The 23,213-nt window shown below is 50.7% G+C and overlaps 1 protein-coding gene across 3 annotated transcripts in view; it reads right to left on the bottom strand.

The window, feature by feature from the left end:
* LOC116950613 (insulin-like growth factor 1 receptor) overlaps positions 1–17,027 on the bottom strand; it is a 125,705-nt gene extending 108,678 nt beyond the window's left edge. For 2 of the 3 annotated variants that reach the window (XM_076073034.1, XM_076073035.1), the window contains exons 1-3: positions 15,438–15,632; positions 3,586–3,872; positions 479–740 (exon numbers count right to left, since the gene is read on the bottom strand). In XM_076073034.1, the coding sequence (XP_075929149.1) occupies positions 479–740; positions 3,586–3,872; positions 15,438–15,603 (715 nt within the window). In that variant the 5' untranslated portion in view covers positions 15,604–15,632. The other variant, XM_032968519.2, reaches the window with a different exon arrangement.
* Positions 17,028–23,213: the final 6,186 nt, after the last annotated feature.

The following is a 23,213-nucleotide window of genomic DNA, read 5'->3' as shown; positions in this document are numbered from 1 at the left end:
GACGTCACCCACGATGAGGGTCTTCCACACAGCCCGGCGCTCTGCGTTGTTGCACGCGGGTAACGAGCGTTCATTCATTTGTTAATCGCTCGGCTCACAGCGGCGCCCACGTGTGACGTACAGGTGACGTACAGGTGAGCTTCAGAACTCGAGGTGATCTACACGGCAGGGCTTAAACTTTAGTCAGGTCTGTCCTGGGTCAGTGACCCGGAAAGTGTTTTGCTATCCAGAACACTACGGGCCCGTATGCCTCTCGCTATGGATGTGGCTACTCGTTCGATGCCACTTACTCCGGTCGACCAGCAAGTCGGATAATATTCAGTCACATATTAAGCCCTGGGCTACACCTGAGCTACAGGTAAGCTACAAGTGAGCTGTATGTAAAATGTAAGTGAACTGCAGGTGAGCTACAGGTGAGCTATGGGGGCGAGTGGCAGGCGGGCACTCCGAGCAGGAGACGGCGCGCTGTGTGGCGTACCTGTCTGGCAGTGCTGGGAGTTCCAGCAGCGGAAGGAGATCTGGCCGTTGAAGCTGGTGCGGGGGCACTTGCAGTCGTTAATGAGCAGGTCAGGGCAGATGTCGGAGCACTCGCTCACGGGCTTGTTGCCCTGGATGTAGTTGTTCTCCACCGAGTCGAGGATGAGCGTCCAGTCGAGGCTGGACACGTAGCACAGGTCCTCGTTCTTCTCCAGACGCACGGCGCCACGCGTGATGTTGCGCAGCCCGTACAGGCCCAGCTCCTGCGTGGACGGAGCGACAATGACGCGATGAGAGGTCAGAGAGCGCGCGGGGGTGGGGGTGGTCAGTCAGAGCCGCGTGGTTCAGAAGATGTTAAAACACCAAACTGAAACCTTTAGCAAGGAATCATGTCTGCATTAACCACAATAGTATTATCAAAGTATGTTTTTTGTTTGCATTCTGACCACAAGTGTTGTGGTTAATGCAGACATGATTCCCTGTAAAAGGTTTAAGTTTGGTGTTTTAACATCTTAACACCTGTTTTGTTGCCAGAAAAAAGGGGAAAATCAAATTATATTATAATTGCGAACACATAATTACGTGTTTGCAATTTTACAAATATGAAAACATTGTCGGTGACATACAACGGTCATCTAAAAGTATTGGGGTTGAGTTGAGGGATGGAGAAAGGTGGAGCATTTTCCCCTTTGGCCCGTCCACTTCAGCCGTGTCTCCGAGCACGCGACCTACGCACACCGTCGCACGAAAGCGCACACGCCAGCGCGCATTGCAAGCCGGTGCGCACAAGCGTGCACGCAAGCAGCCGTGCTCCTCACACACGGACACACGCGCCTGCGAGCAGACACGAAAACACGCGCGTGCACCAAAAGCCACCAGCGCTCACACACACGCGCGGCGCGCGTTCGTCTGCGCACCAACAAGCCTCGTCAGTGTCTCGGCGGAGAGGTAACGGGGCACCTGAAACCGCCCCCCGATGAGGCAAATGCGGTTATGAAAACATCGCGACACGCACACACGCACACATACACACATACACGCACACGCACGCGCGCGCGCGCGGGGGCGGGGTGTACAGATGCACGAGCTGAACACGTCCCATCACAGAGCCAACTCTGTGGGCCGGCCAAGTCCATGAAAAAAAAACACACGCGGCCCGTTGCACAGATCGGTGCACACCGGCGGGTTTGCAACGCTACCGCCGCCATGCATCATCAACATCGTCGTCCGTGGTCAATCCACTGCTGGATAATGACCTCTCCCCACCCCCCGCCCCCCCGCCCCCCGCCGGATCGCAAGGTTCCGCCGCAATCTCTCATGATCCTGCGACGTAACGGTCCACCCTAGCAGCTGTGTACAAGCTGAATGCGCCGCTCCATCTCCTCGGATGCGTTGCCTTCTCTGACTGCCGATCCGTCGCTTATGCCCGACCATCGGCCATCGTCCCCCTTCGAGCAACGCGCCGTGCCCAAGCCCACTTAAGTTTTCCAAACAGTGTGAATGGTGCCATTAACCCAACTCCAAGTGTGTCCCTCTCACGGTCTCTGCATGAAAATTCCAAGCATGCATCTCTTCATTGCTCTTTAGCAAACTTTTTTTACTTTTTGTTCCGTTGTTTTATCGTTAATGATCACGTTTCTGACTCACAGCAAGTAGTGTGCGATCCACTAACGTTGCCACTGCCGTCAAATATTGACTACTCGCGAGGGTAAAAAATTCTAGCAGGGCACAAATACAAACAAACACAAAGTTCTGTACACGGACGCTACATATACTAGCCATGAATCAGCTCGTGTGCAGCAGATTGATGAATTGCTGATTCACGGAACTGTGAGAGGTGGTGACAGCCTGCAGAGGTCTTCATCAGGCAGTGCATTGATCACGGCTGATGATGATAACGGTGTACAATCCAGAATTCTGTTTGTTTTTGGCTGTGACCGACGCACATCATTGGACAACGCACATTGCATCTAAAGCCCACACCTGACATTGTCTGTCGAAAGCCAAGGTGACCTCACTGTTGGTCCCAAAACTGACCCAAGAACCTGTGCATTACAAAGACAACAAAGATCGCCCGTGTAGCCTACACAGGCTGTTGGGGCAAGTGCTGTTAGCGAGCAGCACCTATGGAGGCCGGCACGGCGCATGAAGGGGCAGTGTGGTCAGCACCACGCCCAGCCGCCTTCGTTGGTGCTGGTGTTTTTTTACACGTCGCACCAGGAATCAACACAAGGCCAAGTTAACCAACACACAGAGCATCACATGCAGGCAATGATGCTGAATAATGGGAAGATCTGATGGAACAAAAAAAATCACCCGTGGCTCTCCTTCCCTCTATCAATAATAATTTAGGGGCATTGTTTGTATCTTCTTTGCAGCACTGAGCCAGGGGTGGAGGTTCCACATTCCTATGGCAGAAGCGAGGCATTCCATACGGCAACTGCTGTGGACTCCTCCACCCCATGTGGTTCTCATTCCGTCGACCACTCCCCCCCCCACCCGGGCACGGTTCAGACGTTGCTCACGGCCACCGATGTTAGCCATGGCTGGGAATTAAACTCAGTGCAGTGCACTTACTACCCAATCTCCATATATATAAAAAGGCAAAGGTGCGAATATGCGTGTCCGTTCAAAATGTTTAGCGTACTTCCCGACATGCAACAAACTTGTAGTGGTTAGCGCGCCGCGCTACGAACCCGTCGACCCGAGTTCGATTCCCGCTCACGGCCACCACCGGTGACGATTATTTGAACCGGTCCTGGGCCTCCCCTAGGTCGACTCAGCCTCAAACAATTAACTGGTGTGGGGAGACAAAGGCGGCAGGGCGTGGTGAATCCAAGTCCCGGGCGAAGCCGCGTAGTAAAGCTAGTGCTTAATAAACAACACCAGGAGGAATCACAGGGAAGGAAGGAACCAAGATGCGTCTTTGACAGGATTTCACGGACAGGTGCCGCACGGCACGCAGACACAGATCACACCGCACAACCAGCCAACCCAGGCAGCGCAGTGGTGCCAGTCTATCACAGCACGGGGAGACACGGCACAGTGAGACACGGACCACACGCCCTCGGCCACGTGGAACAAGGGGCGAAGCGACTTCTGCTCCACCTTGAGGCTGAGCATCTCAAAGACGACGAGGGCGTAGTTGTAGAAGAGGCGGTTGCCACGGATGACGGCGAGGTTCGGGAAGAGGTCCTTGAGGCTCTCGAGACCGTAGACACGGAAGAGGAGCAGGTAGTCGGTGATCATGGTGAGGTTGGGGAAGCTGATCCCACGGAAGTAGCTGGGGCTGGGGTCGCGGATGAGCAGGATCTGCAGGTAGCCCTCGATGATGGTGCAGTTCTCAAGCTGCTTCAGCTGAGACACGGTGTTCCGCACGTCCATGCTCGAGCAGACTGCGCGAGTGGGAGAGGGAGACAGAGACAGCCGAGCGCGAGAGAGTCAAGGATTGGCAGGTTGCAGCTCGCTTACTCGCTCACCCGCTTGCTCAAAACGCATCCTGTAGCAGTGACGCACCGTTATCACCAGTGTCATCATCACGACCAGCATCATCTCTTCATGATCAGCAATATCATCAGTCATCTTCACCAGCATTATCACTGACACTCAGATCAATGTCATCATCATCATCATCACAGGCATCATCAACATCATCGTCGTCCTCGCCATATCTAAAATCAACCTCATCATCGTACTGTTTTTGTTCTCGTAGTTTTATGTGTGTAGCTTTGTGTATTCTCACACACACATAAACCAAATAAACACATCTGCATTGAATGGAAAGAACTTATGTTTCTGCCAACTAACCTTCTTCTGTAAGGGTGACATATGCCCGCAAGTGTGTGTAAACTATTGTCATTGATACATTTCAATTTTTTTTCACATACTTGCATTTATCAACTGCAATATAAAAATAAGTATAATGAAACAAAACAAGCACTGGTGTTTCGCTGCATGGGTATCCAGATGTGAGCAGAAAGTCCCTCCGTGTTTGTTTGCTACAGGTGCTGGCCCCGGATTGTATCGGAGGTGGAGGAAATGCTGTACTCTCCAGATGAGGGATGGCTTCCGAGTGGAGACGGACATCGGCAGAACCCAACAACAACAAGTGCCACAGCCTACACCTGCAGCAGCAACAGTCATAGCCGCAGCAACAGCAGCTGCAGTTCAGGCTGCAAAGAGACCCATTTTTTTTCCCCCAGGGATTGAATTGTGTTGCGTGTGTGTGTAAAGCTTGTTGTGAATCCGCTACGGGATGCAGGCCTCTCCACGCCGTTGTTATTGCCCGTACTTCACCACGCTGGTCACTGCGAGCGTTGGTGAAGGGCGGGTGGGGGACCGGGGGAGGGGTGAGACCAGGGACGGTTCGGATATCGCTCGCCACTGAAAACAGCCGTGGCCAGGAATCAAACTCGGGTGTGTGGCATGGGCAGCACACCAACGCCTGTGCCACCACTTTGCAATCGCCGCTCGGAGAATTGTGAGACAGAAAACACGGAAACGGGATCGTGGGCGATGTCGCTTTTTCTCATAACTGTTCTTTGAAGTCGCACAGCCATAGGGATTTCAGTCATTTACATAACCCTCGGTGCATGCTCGCATCGACATTAATAACTTATAAGCCAAACGTTTGAGGCATTGCTAACATTGTTGATGCTGTGGCACGGTATGGCAGTTGCAGCTGTCAGCTGAGTGTGCGCTCGGAAGATCCCTTTTCAACCAAGGGCTGTGTTAAACTCTCCGTGTTAACGTATTGTTATGTTAACATTGTTTCACGATGTTCGTTTTTACCTGAAAACAAAGGTTATTCTCTGTAATCGCCGTTGCACTTCCTCCAAGTGATATTTTGGGCAACTGCCGCAAATATATACAGTCATCGTTATTTAACCTCAAGTCTACGCTAATGTGTAATTTGGGGGCCAAAGTAGGGGAAGCAAAAACAATTACTTTGCAGTTTTGTTGTTTTGGCTATATTTGCGCAAAATTAGAGTTTTCTAGCTCTTCTGAAAGTCAAGTGAACTCATCCTTCCATTTTGGGAGACCCAAATGGGGGGAGGGGCAAATATAAAATTTAAGTTTTCAGATTGTGCTCGTTGTAGGCATCAACTTGACCATGTTTGTGACAATTCAGAGCCTTCTAGCACGTCTAGAAGTGCAAGTTCACTCACCCTCACTCGTTTTTTGGGGTGGACAAAAATGGCCACCATTTTATTTCAAGATGGCGGATTTGTTTTTCCTCTCTCTTCCCGACAACAGGGACCAACAACCCGTCCTCCCCGTTGCCTGACAAATGATTTGGTTCATGTCCCATTAAAATCTGTTGAGGATTACGCCAATAGAATGCCGAGTGACAGAGAAGACAAAAATAAATAAAAAAGGAGATTCCATTCATTACCTTCACCGTTTTCAATGAAAGAGCAAAAGAACAAAAATCATTTAAGGCCGAAAAAAAGGCAGGCAACAACAATAAAAAACGAGCGTACGTAAGTTATCTTCACGAAGCGTTAATGGCGCGTGTCGGCGCGCGAGGTCGCCGGGGTTTATGGGATATTAAACGTGGGCACGCGAACTTCGGGAGTCCACAGCTGTTGACCTGTGGCACCATGCCGTAAATCAATCACCGGCGCAGTCTGCCCGTCACACACACTCAACCCCTCCCCCAAAAAATCCCTGCCTACCCACTTCATTACCACAGGTTAAGTATTTCCCTTTCTATCTGTTGCTGTGGCGCTTCAAGCCGTCCGCATATATATTATAAATAATCCACTCCTGGGTGAAGGCCTTCCTATGCCGTGTCAGTCATGAAGGTGGTTTGAGCATACTTCACCGTACTGCTCAGTGATGGCTAAAGGATGAATGACCAGGACCGGTTCACATACTACTCTCTACTGATGGCAGCCGTGACCCAGAGTCGAACTCAGGCAGCCTGAGTTCGAAGTGTGGTGCGCTAACCTGTGCACCACCGCTCCCACCCAATTTGAATATTAAGTTGTCAATCGACTGCGGAATTAAGGTATACCCCAGAAGTGTAAGTTGTGGGGGTCTTGTTTGACTATACTTCACCACACTGGCCGGTGCAGGTTGGTCAAAGGGAGCAGGGGGCCAGGACCGGCCGAGATACCACTCACCACTGGTGTGTGCTGTGACCGGGAATCGAACTCGGGTCACCAGGTTCACAGTGCAGTACGCTTTCAACCACTGCTTACCCCGTGCGCGCACATATATGCATAAACAAACGCACAAGCCAAGCGCATTAAGTACTTCAAGCTGGGGAAAGTTAATTTTAAACAGACACGGTTGCCTGCGTTTCAAGTAAAATAATCGTGATTTTGCTTCAGCGCTAACACAGCGCGTGCACACCACACAGATGTGAGAGACACACACCGTCCAATCTCTCCCGTGGGGCACACAGCAAGGCCAAGGAGGTGACCTACCACGGACATGCCACATCCCTGTGGCAACATTTCGTAAAACTCGTGCTGTTGGCGGCTTGCACCAGGTTACATTGCTAAACACCCCAGAATTCTCAGGCTCGCTCGACAATCACTGCGTCGCCTACAACTGGAATGCTTGAATTGTAAATCAACTACTTTTTTTGTAGCCGATTATTCAGGCCCGTTTAAAAATGACGGGCGCCCTGACATCTCTGCCGCCCGAAGGTGGGGAACCCTCCCCCCTCTACAACCCACACCCAGCGAGCCATGGCTGATGATGCCCATGGCGTCGGTAAGCCCCACCGCCGCCCGTCCAGCGACACACGCGACATGATTTTTCACCCCAACTATTTTCGCGTTGTCCGACTGGTCGAGTCATGGACACCGATAAATATATAATCGGTGGAGTGATCGGGGACTCCTGGAGATGTGGAGCGTTGAGATCTGTTCGTGTGCAGGAGTGAGATGGATGGTAAACAGCACTGGACGACAATGTCAGAAGGCTTTCATCCAGCAGCAGATAGAGAAATAACGGGATGATGACAAAAATTGTGGTTGAAGAGTAGATAGAGACAGGGATACGGAGAAGTATATATATAGCTCACCATGACCAAAATTAGCAGTTTGCATCTATGGGAGACACCAATAAAAGTGGGCAGATTAACACCTTTGGGCAGAGAGACTTTACTTCCCGTTAAGTATTTTCAAGCCATGGGACAGAAATGCCGACGCCCCCATATGCGATTGATTTAAATAAAAAGTTGGAAAACCGAACTTGTAACTTATATAACACGCGCGTGAATAAGTGCGGAGCATTGGCAGCCAAACAATGTTAAGCAGGTCCGAAACCATTAATGCTTTCGGCAAAGAGTGCATTCGGAGGATGCCGATGTCACAAGAGCGTCTGCTCAAAAGTCTCCACCGTCCACGCAAAGTTTTTCAATAACAAATGGGGCGGGCGTTTGTAACGAACATCACAGCGGTCGCGTTACTCAAAACAGATCAAACAAGAACCTCTTTGCTGCGTTTCACAGTGAATATTCCCGCTGCGAGTCAAACAGGAGGGGGGATTGCCAACAACAAACTGGCCAAAAACATCTGGCGGTGCCCTCTATCATCACCAATGGATACAATGACGGGGTGGAAAGGGCACGGTGAGTTCGGTGGTATTTCGTCGGAGCTTCGTGATATTAAGAACCCCGTCGGGCCACATTTCCCAATGCATGGGGCAGGGAATTGAACTTGGGCGGCTGGGATTGTAGGCGCACGGTTGAGGAACCGCTTCGCTACATGCGCACAAAAAATCGATCCCCTCCACCGTAAAAAAGCTTCCTCCACGTTAACCGCACTACCTCATACAACGCAACCACATACTACACAGACGCGCGGTCAACTATCGATGCTCTGCATGTGGGTTATCCGTGGTTGCTACAAAAGGAAAATAATATAACGTACGATATTTCACGCTCGCCCAATCCTCTGCTGGGTATTATTAGTCGCTCATCAGTCGTGACTCAGTGACTGATCACCTTAATAAATAATAAAAACAGACGAAACATTCCACGGGTCTTTAACCCTATTCCACAAAAGTAAACAATACGGAATTACAGCCTCGCTGAAATGTTTTACAATACGTAGGCAAAATTTTGATTTAAAGCTTTCATGACTGCAGGGATTCATATTATTGGTTCTTTCGGTAAAGTCACGTAGAAGGGAAACAATAAAATAATAAAAATATAAAACAATAAAATTTGCCACTTTTTTCAAAATTTTAACTTTTTTCAAAATTTTCTTGCTGTGGTTTTCACACCTGATGATGATTGCTTGTGTTGCAGTCGAAACGTCGTGAGAATTTTATTGTTTTATATTTTTATTGTTTCCCTTCTACGTGACTTTACCGAAAGAACCAAGCATAATAATACGTAGGTTGTTTTGGTTTTATACAGGCCATATCTCCACCCCCAGTACCCAGGATAAAACAAGAGTTCACCGTGTATTAGGCTCATGTTTCATGCAATGACCCTTCATCTCACTCGCCCTTCTTCGTCTCACTCAAGGCTGGGTATCTCATTTGCCAGGGAGACCCAACGAACCCAACAATGGACATCAACATCAGGAGTTATCGGGACCTTACAGAGCGGCGGTGATAGAGTGATTATCGCAATGAATGGTGAAACCAGCGATCCATGTTCAAATTTGGGCCACGGCTAAAAAATAAAAGTGACGAGCCATATCCGAACCAATGCCACTGTTCAACTTCACAAAGACAATTCATCCCTCATATAGCCTTTAACAGATTGTTGGGGCAAGTGCCGTTAATGAGCACCTATGAAAGCAAGCACGGTACACGTGTCTCCCCAGTGGTAATGTTTACACGCCATACCAGGTATTCATGTAAGGCTGAATCGACCTAGGGGAGGCCCAATAGTGGTTCAAATATTCGCCACTATTATTGGTCGTGAGCGGGAATTGAACTCGGTTCGCCGGGTCCGTAATGTGGTGTGCCAACCACTACGCTGCCGCTCCTCTTCCCAACCCGCACCGACTCGCGTGGTGAAGAATGGTCAAACAAATGGGAAACGTAAGTTATTTTTTCTTATCAATTCTTACCATGCAAAAGAAGTTCAACATACACAGTACGTACATTTATCTGAAGGGACATAATCGCGCCCGAGAGGCCGCGCACTGCGGAGATGGTGCAATAAAATAATTTTGTTTACAGATGTAAGGTGGATTGTTACATTGCCGAATGGTGAGAAATGGCGAAAGGGGAGGCCTTAATCCAACAGTGGATTGATCTTGAATCAATGATGATGATGGTGGTGATTTCAGTGGGTTATTTAAAGTCTCAATTGGTGGACTGTGCATTCATGGTTTAGGAGCGCTACGTTGAGTGTGTGTTTTGTTCTCCTGTGCAGTTGTTATTGGACGACTCCTGCAGGGTTAAACATTGCTCCCTTCGTGGCGGAAGCTTTACACTGCCCAGTGTATTGACTCAGCCTCTATCAACAACATACAGTACAAATGCACATAAGCTACGTCGAACAACCTATTAATATATTGATTATGCTTATGATACACCGTGCACCTATCGACGCAATGTAATCGATGTGGGTTGTTGTCTTTTGGCGTTGTGTCTGTGTGAACTGTGCAGCTACTAGAGGCCGCTACAATTCACAACGTTGGATAAAAATACATTTATTCTTGAGTATAAGTGTGAGAGAGTTGCCAGATGGGCAGGGTTTGAGTCTTTACACCCCCAATAGTAAACACATCTAATGCACACAGCACACATACACGTGATCACGACTGATGACGTTCTATCTGGCCAAACAAAATTAGAAATTTGGCAAAACAATAATTGAAATATGGGCTATGCTTATATCACGATAAAAATCCCAAAAGCCTCTCGTTGCGCTGCGAAATGTAAGGCTCAGGAAGTTGACTGGCTTCACTCATTTGGGAAGGCTCAGTCTATGGTTCTACATTTGCTTTGAGTCCTGTGATAAACAACTCACAAACGATTCCCATCATCAGTGAACCAAATGATCCGATTCCCATGAAGTGTGAAAATGAAGCCATTAAAAAGCGGTCAGAGCACTTACTACAACACTTAGCGCACATAAGTTCAACTCCTTGCCACAGCTAAGATCAGCGGAGAGTGATAGCTGCACTGGGCCTGGGCCCCCTGCCTTCATCAACCCGTACTGACCAGCATGGTGAAGTATCGTGAAACAACCCCCATGACTGATACATCAGGGCGTGGGCAGGGAGCAGCCTTCATCCAGCAGTGGATTGACAAAGAGCTGTAAACTAAACTGTCTGCCTGGCTGTGTACAAGCACCGTGTACATAAATACAATCCACGTGTATGGCCCACATGAAAAGGCTCACAGCACTGACACTTGCATTGTTAGTCCCATGCCCCCGTGTATTTGCATCCACTGACATTACGAAATGCCTTACAATAGCTCTTTCCAAAATCAGAATATTTATTTAGACTGCAGGAGGAATCCCAAAAAGCAATGAAGCTCTTTTCACAGGTCTTCAGTAGGGGCGGGTCACAAAGTTATGACAACAAACAATACGAAAAAACGATAAGAGTGGAAAGTATAGCAAAGGTAAACAAATCACGAAAACATTATCTATTTTTATTTTACCAGGTAAGGCCTACCGAGCTATTGGCTTTTTTTTGTCAGAAGCGACCTGGCCACAGATGATAGCTAAACGAAGTGGCTTATAAGAGGCCAATTTGTATATAAATAATCTCAACGCATGTTTCTTAACCGGGGAAGGGGGAAAAGCGGACTGTTGAGGCGGGTGCTATTAGCGAGCACCCATCCCAGCAGTCTCCAGGCCTGTGTGGGTTCAGGGAGCGAGGGCAATGGAGGAGGTCAAAGGCGGCGGGGGTGTTGTGGTCGACCACACCACCCCGCTCCCCCTTGGGTGCCGTTCCGGCCTTAACAGAGTGTGAGTTAACAAGCACTTTGGCCCCGCGGTTTAGGTGTTTTCACAGTTTACACGACTAAACTTGGGTCACTATCGTCGTATCTTTTGGTGTAAATGTGGGGCTCCTGTCGGTGGCTTGGGTTCTCCTCTAGGTCGACTCGGACTACAATGACGAGCCGGTGTGTTAGAAACAATGGCAGTGAGGCGCGCACGTTGTTGACGCTGCCAACCTTTATGCAGTGACGACCTTTATAGGCGCTTGCTTAAAGCAGTGTGTGTGGGTAAGTCGGGTGTGTGTATGGGGGATAAGGAAGGGGAATGGTCGTGGTGCCGTTGTTTGCACACTGCGCTACGAACCTGGCGACCCGAGTTCGATTCTCGCTCACATCCGACATCAGTGACGAATGTAAAAACCGGTCTAGCGCCTCCCCTAAGTCGACTCTGCCTTACATAAGTACCTGGTGCGATGTGTAAACATTAGCAGCGGGAAGACAAAAGCGACCGGGGGCGGGCGCTGGCCACCGAGCCCCTCGTGTGCCGTGTTGACCTTCAATAGGGTGCTCGCTAACAGCACTTGCCCCAAAACAATCTGCTGAGGCTAAACACACGGGGGGGATCTTTGACTTTGGTAAGGAGGGTGTGTGTGTGTGCTCGCTTAGCGAACACAAATCACCCGACAAGTCACGTGACCTGGACTCTCGCCGTCAAAGAGATGTAAACTTGATAAGCGACTGCGGAGTGGAAAAATAACATCGCCTAAACTACCGTCTTCGTTTTGATCATCATCATCATCGTTATTACCATTAACATCAAAAAATAATCAAGGAAATTCAATTGGCCGAGCACTGCTCAGTGAAAAGGGCTTCAATGTGTATATAAAAAAACTAACGATTATGTAATGTATTTACACAGGAAAGTCTCTCTAAGGCTCAAAACTGTATTTAGGCTTGTCCTGCTTTGGGATTTTGGCCAATTCCTTTCTAAATAAAGTTTTGCATATCGTAGGAAACCAGGGTGCCTGGAGAAAACCTGCCATGCATATGAAGCAATAACATTCACTACAGGTCAGTTCGGATGGGGTTCACAACCCCACTTGCTGTACTTTCCATTTCCTTGCCATTTGGCGAGAGCCCAAACACCTTTGGTGGCTCTCGTAAATCTCACCGTGATCCACCAACCCTTGCCTAAAAAACCCGACGGATCGCTGTCGTGATCTACTGCGCCTGCGATCCAAGGGCAGGAACTCAATGCAGTTCTTGAAAAATCTACCATGCACGTGGGGCCAAACTGAATCAGAATATTTTGTTTATTTATACTGGAGGAATCTGATGATGTATAAAGCTATTTTCACAGATGTCCAGTAGGGGCACGGGGTAAGAACGTTACAACAAACAAAACAAAAACACGATAGGAGTGCAAGGTACAAGAAAGGTAAACAATCATCCAAACACATACAAATAAAACTAAACCCCATCCTACCAGACAAAGCCCACCGAGGTATTAACTTATTGTTCAAAAGCGAACTGCCCACAAATGATAGCTCAACAAAGTGGCTCATCATTTGGACATTTATAGCAACATATAAAAAATCCACGCAACCATGGGGAGAATACGCAAACTCCAAATATACAGCAGGCATCAGGGTCGGGCTCGAACCCCCGACCTCCTGCAAAGGAAGCGAGGTAGTTAACATTTCCTCGCCACGGTGGGCCCCTTAAACAAAGGGGCGTGCCAAACATCAATCACACACGAGACAACTAAAAGGAATAACTACTGTAAACAAGCACAATAATACACGGACACTTCCTTTAACCAAGGGCACCCTCGCTGAAGGAAAAACACATTTGCTATTATAAAAATAAAAACTTTACTTTGTATTTCAGTTAGGGGGTTGGGTAGGGGTAGGCAAGAGTCATCACAAGCATCATACCCAGCCTAATTGTGAATGGCCGTGGTCATATCACGTGCGGGTAATTGTTTGACTGGGATTGAAAGAGTGTCCTGAGCCACACAGCTCTCCTCCCTCCCACTTTCATGATGAAATCAATCAGAGTGGCGAGCTATTTCACCTGCAGGGCTTGCTGGTGAGTCTGCCCGATGCGAGTCTTACATGTCACCGTGACAGGGGTGCACACACACCCACTTCCTGTACACGCACTCACCCATTTCAATTCCCTTTTTCCTCCCTTAACCCCTCAATAAACAAAGTTGCATAACCCGTCCTTAACAGAATAACAAGCAGGAAGCAACAGAAATCTTATCTCGACTCCTTGGCCACACCTGTTGGGCTTCACGTTCGTCCCCCTAAAGGGCACGATGACTTAACAAGGGCAGTAAAGCAACGAGTCAAAGTCAGCCTCTCCCTCTGCTCAATGAATCAACAGCAAGTATTGATAATTCCACTGCTGGATGACGGCCTCCCAAAGCTGTCACAATCTCTCACGGTCGTATAACGCAACGACCTATATAGCGCTCTGTACAATGGCCGATTCCATCGTTCCATCTCTCCGTGGTGGGTGTCCTTCTTAGGTGCGTTTCATTCCTTGGCTGCCACTTCGCCGTAATGCTTGAGCATCGGTGGTTAATATCCTTGCTGCAGAAGGCTAACAAGCATTTCAACAGGCCCTCACACCTCTTTTCAGCGCAACTATATATGGTATATATAAGGAGCCAATATCTAAGGTCTCTTACCTGCGTAAATGACATTAGTCAATGAATAATGATGAAATCCAACAGCAGCAGCAACTAAGGAATTCCATCCAAACGGCTCAAACGAGCCCTACCCGCATCAGGTTTCCAGAACACTTCACCATCCACACTAGACCACCACTGTCTGGATGGACCGACGTTTAAGACAATGGTCCTCCCAAAGTGACCGAATGGATACATTCTAATATGCCTGGAAAAGATTGGGCAAGTCATACTGAGATGGTAAAACTGTGTTGCAACATATTTAGGTAACGCTGTGTACGAACTGTTATAAACATGTGGACGGATATGGCCGAGTGTGTAACACTTAACTGGTAATGTCTTGAATTTCCTTACGTTGGTATGGAAATTCAAGACACAAAACAACGATCTTATATTCCAATCAGACGTAATGGGCAGCCTTGTCAATCGACTGCTGGATAGAAGCCTTGCCACACCGTGTCAGTCACGGGGTTTGCCTGACCACACTTTACCATGATGATCGGTGAGCTTTGGTGAATTGAAGGGTGTGGGGGGTTTGGGACCCAGGTCCGGTTCAGATATCCCTCACCACTGAGATTAGTCATGGCCCGGAATGTAAAGTGAAGTGCATCAACTACTGCACTACCGCTCCACCCCACAAAAATATATTTTAAAAATATATAAATGACATCAGGAATATCACTCACTTATCCAGGATAAAATGAGCCTCAAAGATTTGTGAACTGTTGACCCAGGCCACTCTTGAAAACTAGACTTGTAAGGCTCAATGCATTCTCACCTGGATACACTAAAGAGTGTTTTTCAGGCAGGCCCTGCATTTGGGATATTTGGCCAATGCCTTGTTAATACTGTCGTGTCTAGCATGCATAAGGGAGTCAATTACTATACTGAACATTACAATGCATTACTGTTTTTTTTAAATCAAATCCTCAATCGTGGGCGTGTAAAGGTTTACACAGACGGGTTCACGAACTCACTGAGCTGCACTGCCATCCCTGGCCAACTGGCAGCGAGGATGGTTTGGGAAGCTCACAAATCTCGACGTGATCCATCAACCTTTTCCTCCAAAGCGCTGGATCACACGCGACCAAGACGTGCGCACACACTGACGCAGCACTCTCGCGCTCATGCGGAGCACGGCAACAACACTGTTCGTGTGCACGGGACACCTTTAATCCCCACCTCCATCCTTCTCTCCCCGTCCTTGCATCCCTAATTAGTGATCGCATTAGTCACCGATGAGACCTAGGTGGGTTGATGCGGTCAGAACACACACACAGCCAGCCCTCTCGCGTGTGCCTAGGGGCTCCTCAAACACGTGTGACACCACCAATCTCCACCTCCATCCGGTTAGCTCTCTCTGAATTCCGAATTAGTAATTACTCACTGATGGCCGAGGTGGGTTCATGGGGCAAAGGCCACACATACGAAGCGTGTGTGTGTGTGATGCGGCGAGGCCACACACACACAATCAATCGCGTGTACGTGGAGGCTAACAACAACAACAACGCGTGTTCGCGCCACTGACAGACCAACCAATCTCCGGCTCCCATCTCCCTCCCCCCCACACTGGGCCCCCCACGCCGTTACTCACTGATGGCCGAGGTGGGTGATACGGCCAGCACCGCGAGCAGCCACGCCACGGTGAAGGCGGCCACGATGCAGCGGCCCTGTGTGCCGGGCTTCATGCTCGCATCCAGCCGAGGAGGCTCCCACAGCCCTCCGTGCGCAGGCCCACGACGACGAGGAAAGCTCGGTGTAGCGGTGTAGCTGTTGTCGATGATGTCTCCACCGATGGGGCCCCCCTCCTCAATCACTCCACCGTGTTCCAGCCACAGCAGAGCCGCCGCCGCCACCGCCACCACCGCGGCCTCCTCCTGCTGCTGGTGTCGTCCGTTGCCCCCCTCCTGACTCTCTTAGGCAATGGGGGGGGGGGGGGGGGGGGTCCTCCCTGAATCACTTCTACTTCAAATGGCAGGGGGGCTCGTAACGAACCTCCTCCTCCTTGGCAATGTCCACACACAGACGGGTCCCACGCTCGTTCACCTTCACGAAGGCTCCTCGTGTCAAAAGACCCGCGTTGTACGTCCAGGCGAGGCAGATGAACGAACCGAGTATCTCTCTCTCTCCACCACCACCACCCACCCACCAGTCCTAGAGTCGTAGTAGTAGCAGTAACTCCATCGCGATGGACTACTTCACACTTCACCACGACCTCAGCGCTGGTGCGATATCCTTCCTCCGTTCAAGGCTTGCTCGAGTATCGATGAGTGTCCCCCTGTGCAACACGCACGCCGCTCGCCTGGGGGCTGCGTGTGACCAAATGGCCGAACCAGAGGCTGTAGCACTGCAGAGACCAACCAAGACCACGACCACAGCCACCGCCAACCACAACCTACGAAAAAAATAAAATTTTAAATCCACAGCGGCTGCTCCGAGTTTTCACCCGGGAGCTGAATCGGGCCTTCCCTTGCGGTCACAATCGCGGTTACGGCCGCGGTCACGATGAAGGAACAAGAAGATGAAGCAGCGGGGAAATGAGGTGAGAAGATAAGAAGAATGAAAGAGGAGGAGGAAGACCTTCCGATGATGATGATGAACAACCCCCCCCCCCCACAAGTCGTGGCCTCCACCTCCCGGCAGCCGAGTGTCTCTTCACCGTTGCGGCTCACGAATGATGATTACAGATCCCGTGGACGCTGGGGTAATTCTTCTCGACGGGCGATGCTGCTGATGATGATGATAACGACGTCGAAGGCAGAAGAAGATGATGATAGCGGTGGGGAGAGGAGGAGGAGGAGGAGAGGGGGGTAGCGCGCTGGGCCAGACCGACTCCGGCGTGCCCGCGAGCGGCGTCAACTTCGCCTTCAGCGCGGGGCTCATAAACAACGACGAGCAATGGCGATTGGTTTGCGCGGAGGGAAGAGCGCGGCGCCACGGAAGGCGCGGAGCGGAGCGCGGCGCGCCGGAGCCGGAGCCGCGGAGCCGGAACGCGACCGTGGACGTGACGCGGCGCGCACGGGGGTGGTGGTGGTGGGGGGGGGGTGTGGGGGTGGTGGGGGGGTGGTGGGGGGGGGGTGGGGGGGTGGTGGGGGGGGTGGTGGTGGGGGGGTGGTGGGGGATGTGGGGGGGAACTCACGGGGCGAGGGAGGGTGGAGGACGGCGTCTGCCCTCTAACGTTGCAAGCGCGCGCGTGTTGGGAGGCTTGTGATGATGACTGCTCCCAAACAGCACTAGCCCCAATCGTCTGCTCTAAGGCTATAACTTGGTGTCTTTGTGTGTGGGGGGGGGGCAAATAGCGGTGGCGCAGTGGTTAGCGCACTGAGCTACGAACCCCCCCCCCCTGCCCACCCGAGTTCGATTCCCGCTCACGGCCAACATTGGTGACGATTATCTGAACTGGGCTTCCCCTAGCCTCAAATAAGTGCCCGGGTGCAGTGTGTAAACATTTCCGTTGGGAAGACAAAGGCGGTCGGGCGTGGTACTACCACACTCCCTGCCTTCGTAGGTACTCGCGAACAGCACTTGCCCCGAAAGTATGTGAAGGCTTATAAGGCGGATAATTACCTTGTTGGTATTTGTGGATGTAACTCTGTATGTGAAGGCTTATAAGGCGGATAATTACCTTGTTGGTATTTGTGGATGTAACTCTGTATTTTTTTATGGTTCTGTATGTATGTACGGAGGTTGTTCGTGCTTTTGGAGTCCCTGACTTCTCGGCTTACAATCATTAAGGGCCTTCATGATGGTGGATAAGCTCGGGTACAGCTGCGTGACCGGGAGTCAGAGTCATTTCCTGTTCACCTTGGGGTGTGACAGGTATGTCCTCTGGCAACTACACTATTCAACATCTTTTTTTATCACGTAGTTCAAGAAACTCCCAATAGTTTTACCGGAGGAACTTCCATCTGGTAGAGATATGGGAGGCTGATTGATGCCCAAAGGATGGCTCCCTATTGGTCATCCATTGTATGCTTGTTGATGATCTGGTAAATGCTGCTCACTTTGAAATGCGGTTAGAGACTTCTGTACTTCTGTATACTGTTGTGCCACAGAGGTGGGGCCTTACCATCAGACTCACAAAACAATGTAGAGTACCTGCCTCTGAATTTTATGTCATCAAATACTTCCCCTCCATCAACTCTCCCATGAGCGATGGGGCAGTTTTGGAGATAGTGTAGGAGTTTCTATGTCCGTGCAGTGTGATGAAAAGTAGCTCCAATTTGGCAGTGGTCTCACTCCAAATCATTCAAGCGGCATTATCTTTTTCATCAGTTACGTAATCATGTGTGGAGCGACCTGGCCTGTTGCTCCATACGAAGCGTATTTGCCAGTTATTCTTTCCCATATTTATGCTTGTGAAACGTGGACCCCTTTAAAGAAACATCTGTGTCAGTTTTAAACATTCAGGTTGGCCTGCCTACGGTCTTTTTAACCAGAGACTGGATTGTGTTAGGATCCTTGAATGATGTGGACACAATCCAATCAGTGAACTCCGGCTTGAAAGGCTGCGTTGACTGGGTCATGCAACCTGAATGCCCAACCATCTCATGCCTATCTGGCTTCTGTTTGGCCAGATAGGTGTAGCTAAACGGGCTCGGTACATAGATTTGAAGCTTTCGTGACTGCAAGGATTCATACGCTTTGGTTTTATTCGGTAAAGTCACGTAGATGAAATAAAATAAAATAATTAAATCACAACGTTTCGGAGGCAACACAAGCCTCCGAAACGTCGTGATTTCATTATTTCTTTTACTTTGTTTTATTTTATCTACGTGACTTTACCGAATAAAACCAAAGAGTAGGACTCGGTACTGGCTAGAGAAGAGATGGGCCGATGTGGTACTGGAGGAGCAGAGCTGAGTGAACTTGCCGATGACTGATACCAGCGGTGTCAAGATCGGCCTCTGTGGTGGAGGCTCGTGACGGACGCCGCTGGGCAGTTGGAGGCAGTCGCCCTCCAACAACAAAAGAGGGCGGAGGAGCGACGCAAAAAAAACAACAACAAGCAGAACGTCGGGCGACTAAAACTCTGAAATTTTGCACAGTGGGGAGCACGCATGTTGTGCATCTGTCAGTCATTTCAGTCGCTTAACTCACAACACCTTTGGTCTGTCCCGTGACCTACCACCGAGCCATCCACACTTCTTCACCTGGCCTCAACTTGCACCCAGCGCTGTGGGGACGTCACCGCCACTTAGCGGCGAATGGTGACTGCTGCTGTTGTGTATGGCGGTGTGTGTGTGTAGTGCTACCGTTAGTGCGCTGACCTACGAACCCGGCCACCCCAGGTCGATTCCCGCTCACGGCCAACACCCAGTGACGATTATCTGATCCGTTCCTGGGACTCATCTAGGTCGACTCAGCCTCAAACGAATACCTGGGTGCGGTGTGTAAACATCGCCACTGGGGAGTCAAAGGAAGCCGGGCGTTGTGCGCTGGTCACCCACCCCCTCGTGCGCGGTGACGGCCTTCATAGCTGCTCGCTAACCGCACTTTCCCCCAACGGTGCGCTCAGGCTACACGGGGAGTCTTTGTCTTTGTGTTGTGGGTGTGTGTTTGGGGGCGTGGATGGGCCAGGGGGGAGGAGACGGCTTCCGTCATATTGTGTGCTGGGAGTGGCGGCTCAAAGCGGAATTCATTGCGCTGCGCTACGAACCCACCCATCCCAGTTCGATTCCCGCTCACAGCCAACATATCTGAACCGGTCCTGGGCCTCCCCTAGGTCGACTCCGCCTCAAACGAGTACCTGGTGCGGTGTGTAAACATCGCCACTGGGGAGACAAAGGTGGCCGGGCGTGGTTCTGGCCACCCACCGCCTCGCGTGCCGTGTCGGCATTCATAGGTGGTCGTCAACAGCACTTTCCCCAAAAGTATGTTAAGGCTATATGGGGGATATTTGTCTTTATACCATAGGGCTGTGTGTGGCGGAGGTGAGCGTGTATTGTTCTGTGCGTTCGTGTTGTTAATCGCCTGCGTGCATTTTATGGTTCTCCGTGAGTATGTAGGTGCGCGTGAGTGAGTTTGTGTTTGCGAATACGTGAGTTTGTGTATTTATGGGTTTGTGCGAGTGCGTGAGTGAGATTGTGTGCTTATGCGTACGTGCCAGCCTTTGCGTTACACGTGCTGTGACAGACACGCAGACACATCAGCGTTGGCCAATGCCCCAAACCAGCATTACCGGCGCAGTTAATCTGTCCCAACACGTTTATCAACCTGGTCTCTATCGCGAACCTACAATGAACCTCCGTGTTTAAGAATTACAAACGCCAGAGATGGAGGTCGTTTGAAGGAACGAGGGCTTTACGATTGTACAAGTGTACAGCCATTCAATCCACCACCCCTACATGCGAACGTTGGGTCAGCAACGTTGGTTGACGTTGGCCCAAGGTTTGCATGTCTACTAGGTAGTGGATACAGACCACCCCTGCCAAACCCCACGTGTAGTTGGACGGTACACAATTTCTGGTCGTCGGTTGGCCAAAAGATGGACGCGAAACGCCACGCGACCATCATGCCCTGTTAAGGTCCCCCGTGACGGGCCAGGAGGCACCGGGAATCCATGCTCCGTGCGTGCGCGTGCGCCACTTACTCCGGATTTTGCGGACGCACATTCCAAACGCATGACGCCGCGAGCCGCGCGCAAAACGCGGAGCTGGATTTCCGACGGCTACACCCTCGGCGGATCCGGAGCCAGTAGTGGAGGAGCCACGTACTCCAGCAGCAGATGGGAGATCAATGCTTGACTGCTTGTGCACGTGTGCGTGCTTACGCACGTGTGTTTACATGTGTGTGTGTGCACGTGTTTATATCCATGCAGTACGTGCATGCGTGCGCGTGCATGTGTGCAATGCTGTTGGCACGTGTTGTGTGTGTACGTGCGTGTACACGTGTGTATGTGGTTGCACGTGTACCCACGTGTGTGTTTAAATGTGTATTAAAGTGTGTGTGTGCGAGTACACACGTGTGCATTGGTGTACACGTGTGTTTATATGTGTGCATGGCTGTACACGTGTGTTTATATGTATGCATGGGTGTACACGCGTGTTTATATGTGTCCCATCGGTGAGCGTCTCCGTTAGGCAAGACTGCGTTGGCTGTGCCATGTCGTCCGTCTGCCCAGCCACCGCATGGCCAATAGCCTCTGCTTGGCCGGATAGAGGGGGCTAAACGGGCGCGGAAAAGGCTGGAGAAGAGATGGAGTGATGTGGTACAGGAGGACGTGGAGCCGAGTGGACTTGCTTGATGGCTGGTACCAGCGGTGTTAAGATCGGCCTCTGTGGAGGAGGCTCGTGAAGGACGCTGCTGGGCAGTTGGAGGCAGTCGTCCTGCAACAACAACGGAGGGCGGAGGAGCGACGCTCACAACAACGAGCGGAGCGCCGGGCAGCTAAAATGTAGCAAGTTGGCACAATCGGGGACACAGCTGGTGGTGCATCTGCCAGTCATCTCAGTCGACCCATGGCACCTGCTGGGTCCGTCCCATGACCTCCTGTCAGCGACACATCACGTGGCCTCAAAGTGCACCTCTCCTGGCACAGGCACCGTGGTGACGTCACCGCCACTTAGTGGCGGGTGTTGTTGTTGTTGTTGTTGTTCATAAGTGTATATGCGTGTATTTACGTGTGCAGATGTTGCACGTGTGTGTATGTGCATGCGCCTTGCACGTGTGTGCAAATACGGGTAAGTGTGTGGGGAGCAGTGGCGCAGGGGTTAGCGCGCTGCTCTACGAACGCGGCGACCCGGGTTAGATTCCCGCCCAGGGCCAACACGGGTGACGATTATCTGAGCCGATCCTCGGCGTCCCCTAGGTCGACTCAGCCTCAAATGAGTACCAAGTGCGACGTGTAAACATCGCCCGTTGAGAGACGAAGGTGGCAGGGCGTTGCACTTGCCTCAAGAGTATGTTAAGGCTATACGGAGGATCCTTGTCTTTTGTTTGTGTGTACGAGTGCGTGGGTGCAAATGATGATTTCAGGCCGTGGAATGAAAGGTGTGCATTGTATTCCGTGTGCGTGTGGGTGTCGACACGTCGCATAGTGTTTTGCACCACTGCACGACAAACCTGAGACACTGAATTGGATTCCCGGCCAAGGAACGCATCGGTATCACGGACTGCCTGAGGTCTACTTGGCCAAAGACGAGTGCCTAGTGCGCTGTGCAAACATCAGCACCGTGCGGGCCACCGCCACCAGCGCGCGACTGGCTCTCGTGCGAGTCGCCCGTGCGGCCAATTGTGGACTCACGTGGCCCATGGTCTGGCCCTGGTGGCCACAGGCAGAGGGGCCCCGAGCCTTTGGAGGGCCCCGCGCTTCGGTCGTAATACTCACGCCAGTTTAACACGGAGGCTTTCGCGAATATATCATCCATAATGCAGGCTTTTTGGGTTAGGTCGCGTAAATATAATTGGCTGTGTCGGGTGGTGGCGGGTTTCACGACACATTTGCCCGATCTAACCCAAAAAAAACTGTATTATGGGTAATACTTTTGGTTTAGTTTGAAGGCGTCGGGATTTGCTCCGCAACCCCCCACGGGCAGTCCCTGACCACAGCAATCACATTGCCAACTGTTTTTCATTTTCTATCGATGAAGGAGGTGACCGCATCTGTCAGGCCCTGTTCTGCAGTGATTTAGCGCTGCCCACTGTTTCCTATGTGGCAATGACCCGTCTGCATGGCATAAATGTGCTATGAAGGACCATGGATTGAAACGTCATCTGTTGCATATTTATCATTTTAGCGCAGTGTTATGGATGAATGTGTTGAGCGTTTACGATATACAGTATGTGCTTGTCCACCACTGCAAACGCAGCATTACCAAATAATCACTTTAATAGGTGCTCGCTAACAGCACTCGGCCCAGTAGTCAATACACAGTCGCCTTGTCTCTCTGTGTAACAATTATTTGCGCGCAGCCTGAGTGCATAATCAGCTGTTCCAGTGACTCCGGTGAATATAAAGGGACAACCCTTTGTCGCTTCTTCTCCTCTGCTGCTCTCCTAGTCGAGAACTCCCTCTCCCCAGACATCCGTGCTGTCGACTCGTTGCCCAGTTCGAGTCCAGGATCAAAACCTTCCTTGTTTCCCCGCTCTGCCAGTGAGACACCGTGCGTCGAAACCAGTCCAGAGTGTCGCTTGTCGACACTCAATGCTGCTAAAATGATGC

This window comes from Petromyzon marinus, chromosome 40 (genome assembly GCF_048934315.1).
Source record: "Petromyzon marinus isolate PM22_M1 ecotype Great Lakes invasive population chromosome 40, UKy_Petmar_22M1.pri1.0, whole genome shotgun sequence".
NCBI lineage: Eukaryota > Metazoa > Chordata > Hyperoartia > Petromyzontiformes > Petromyzontidae > Petromyzon > Petromyzon marinus.
The sequence above is the reverse complement of the archived record's forward strand: the minus strand, read 5'-3'. Positions and strand labels throughout refer to the sequence as shown.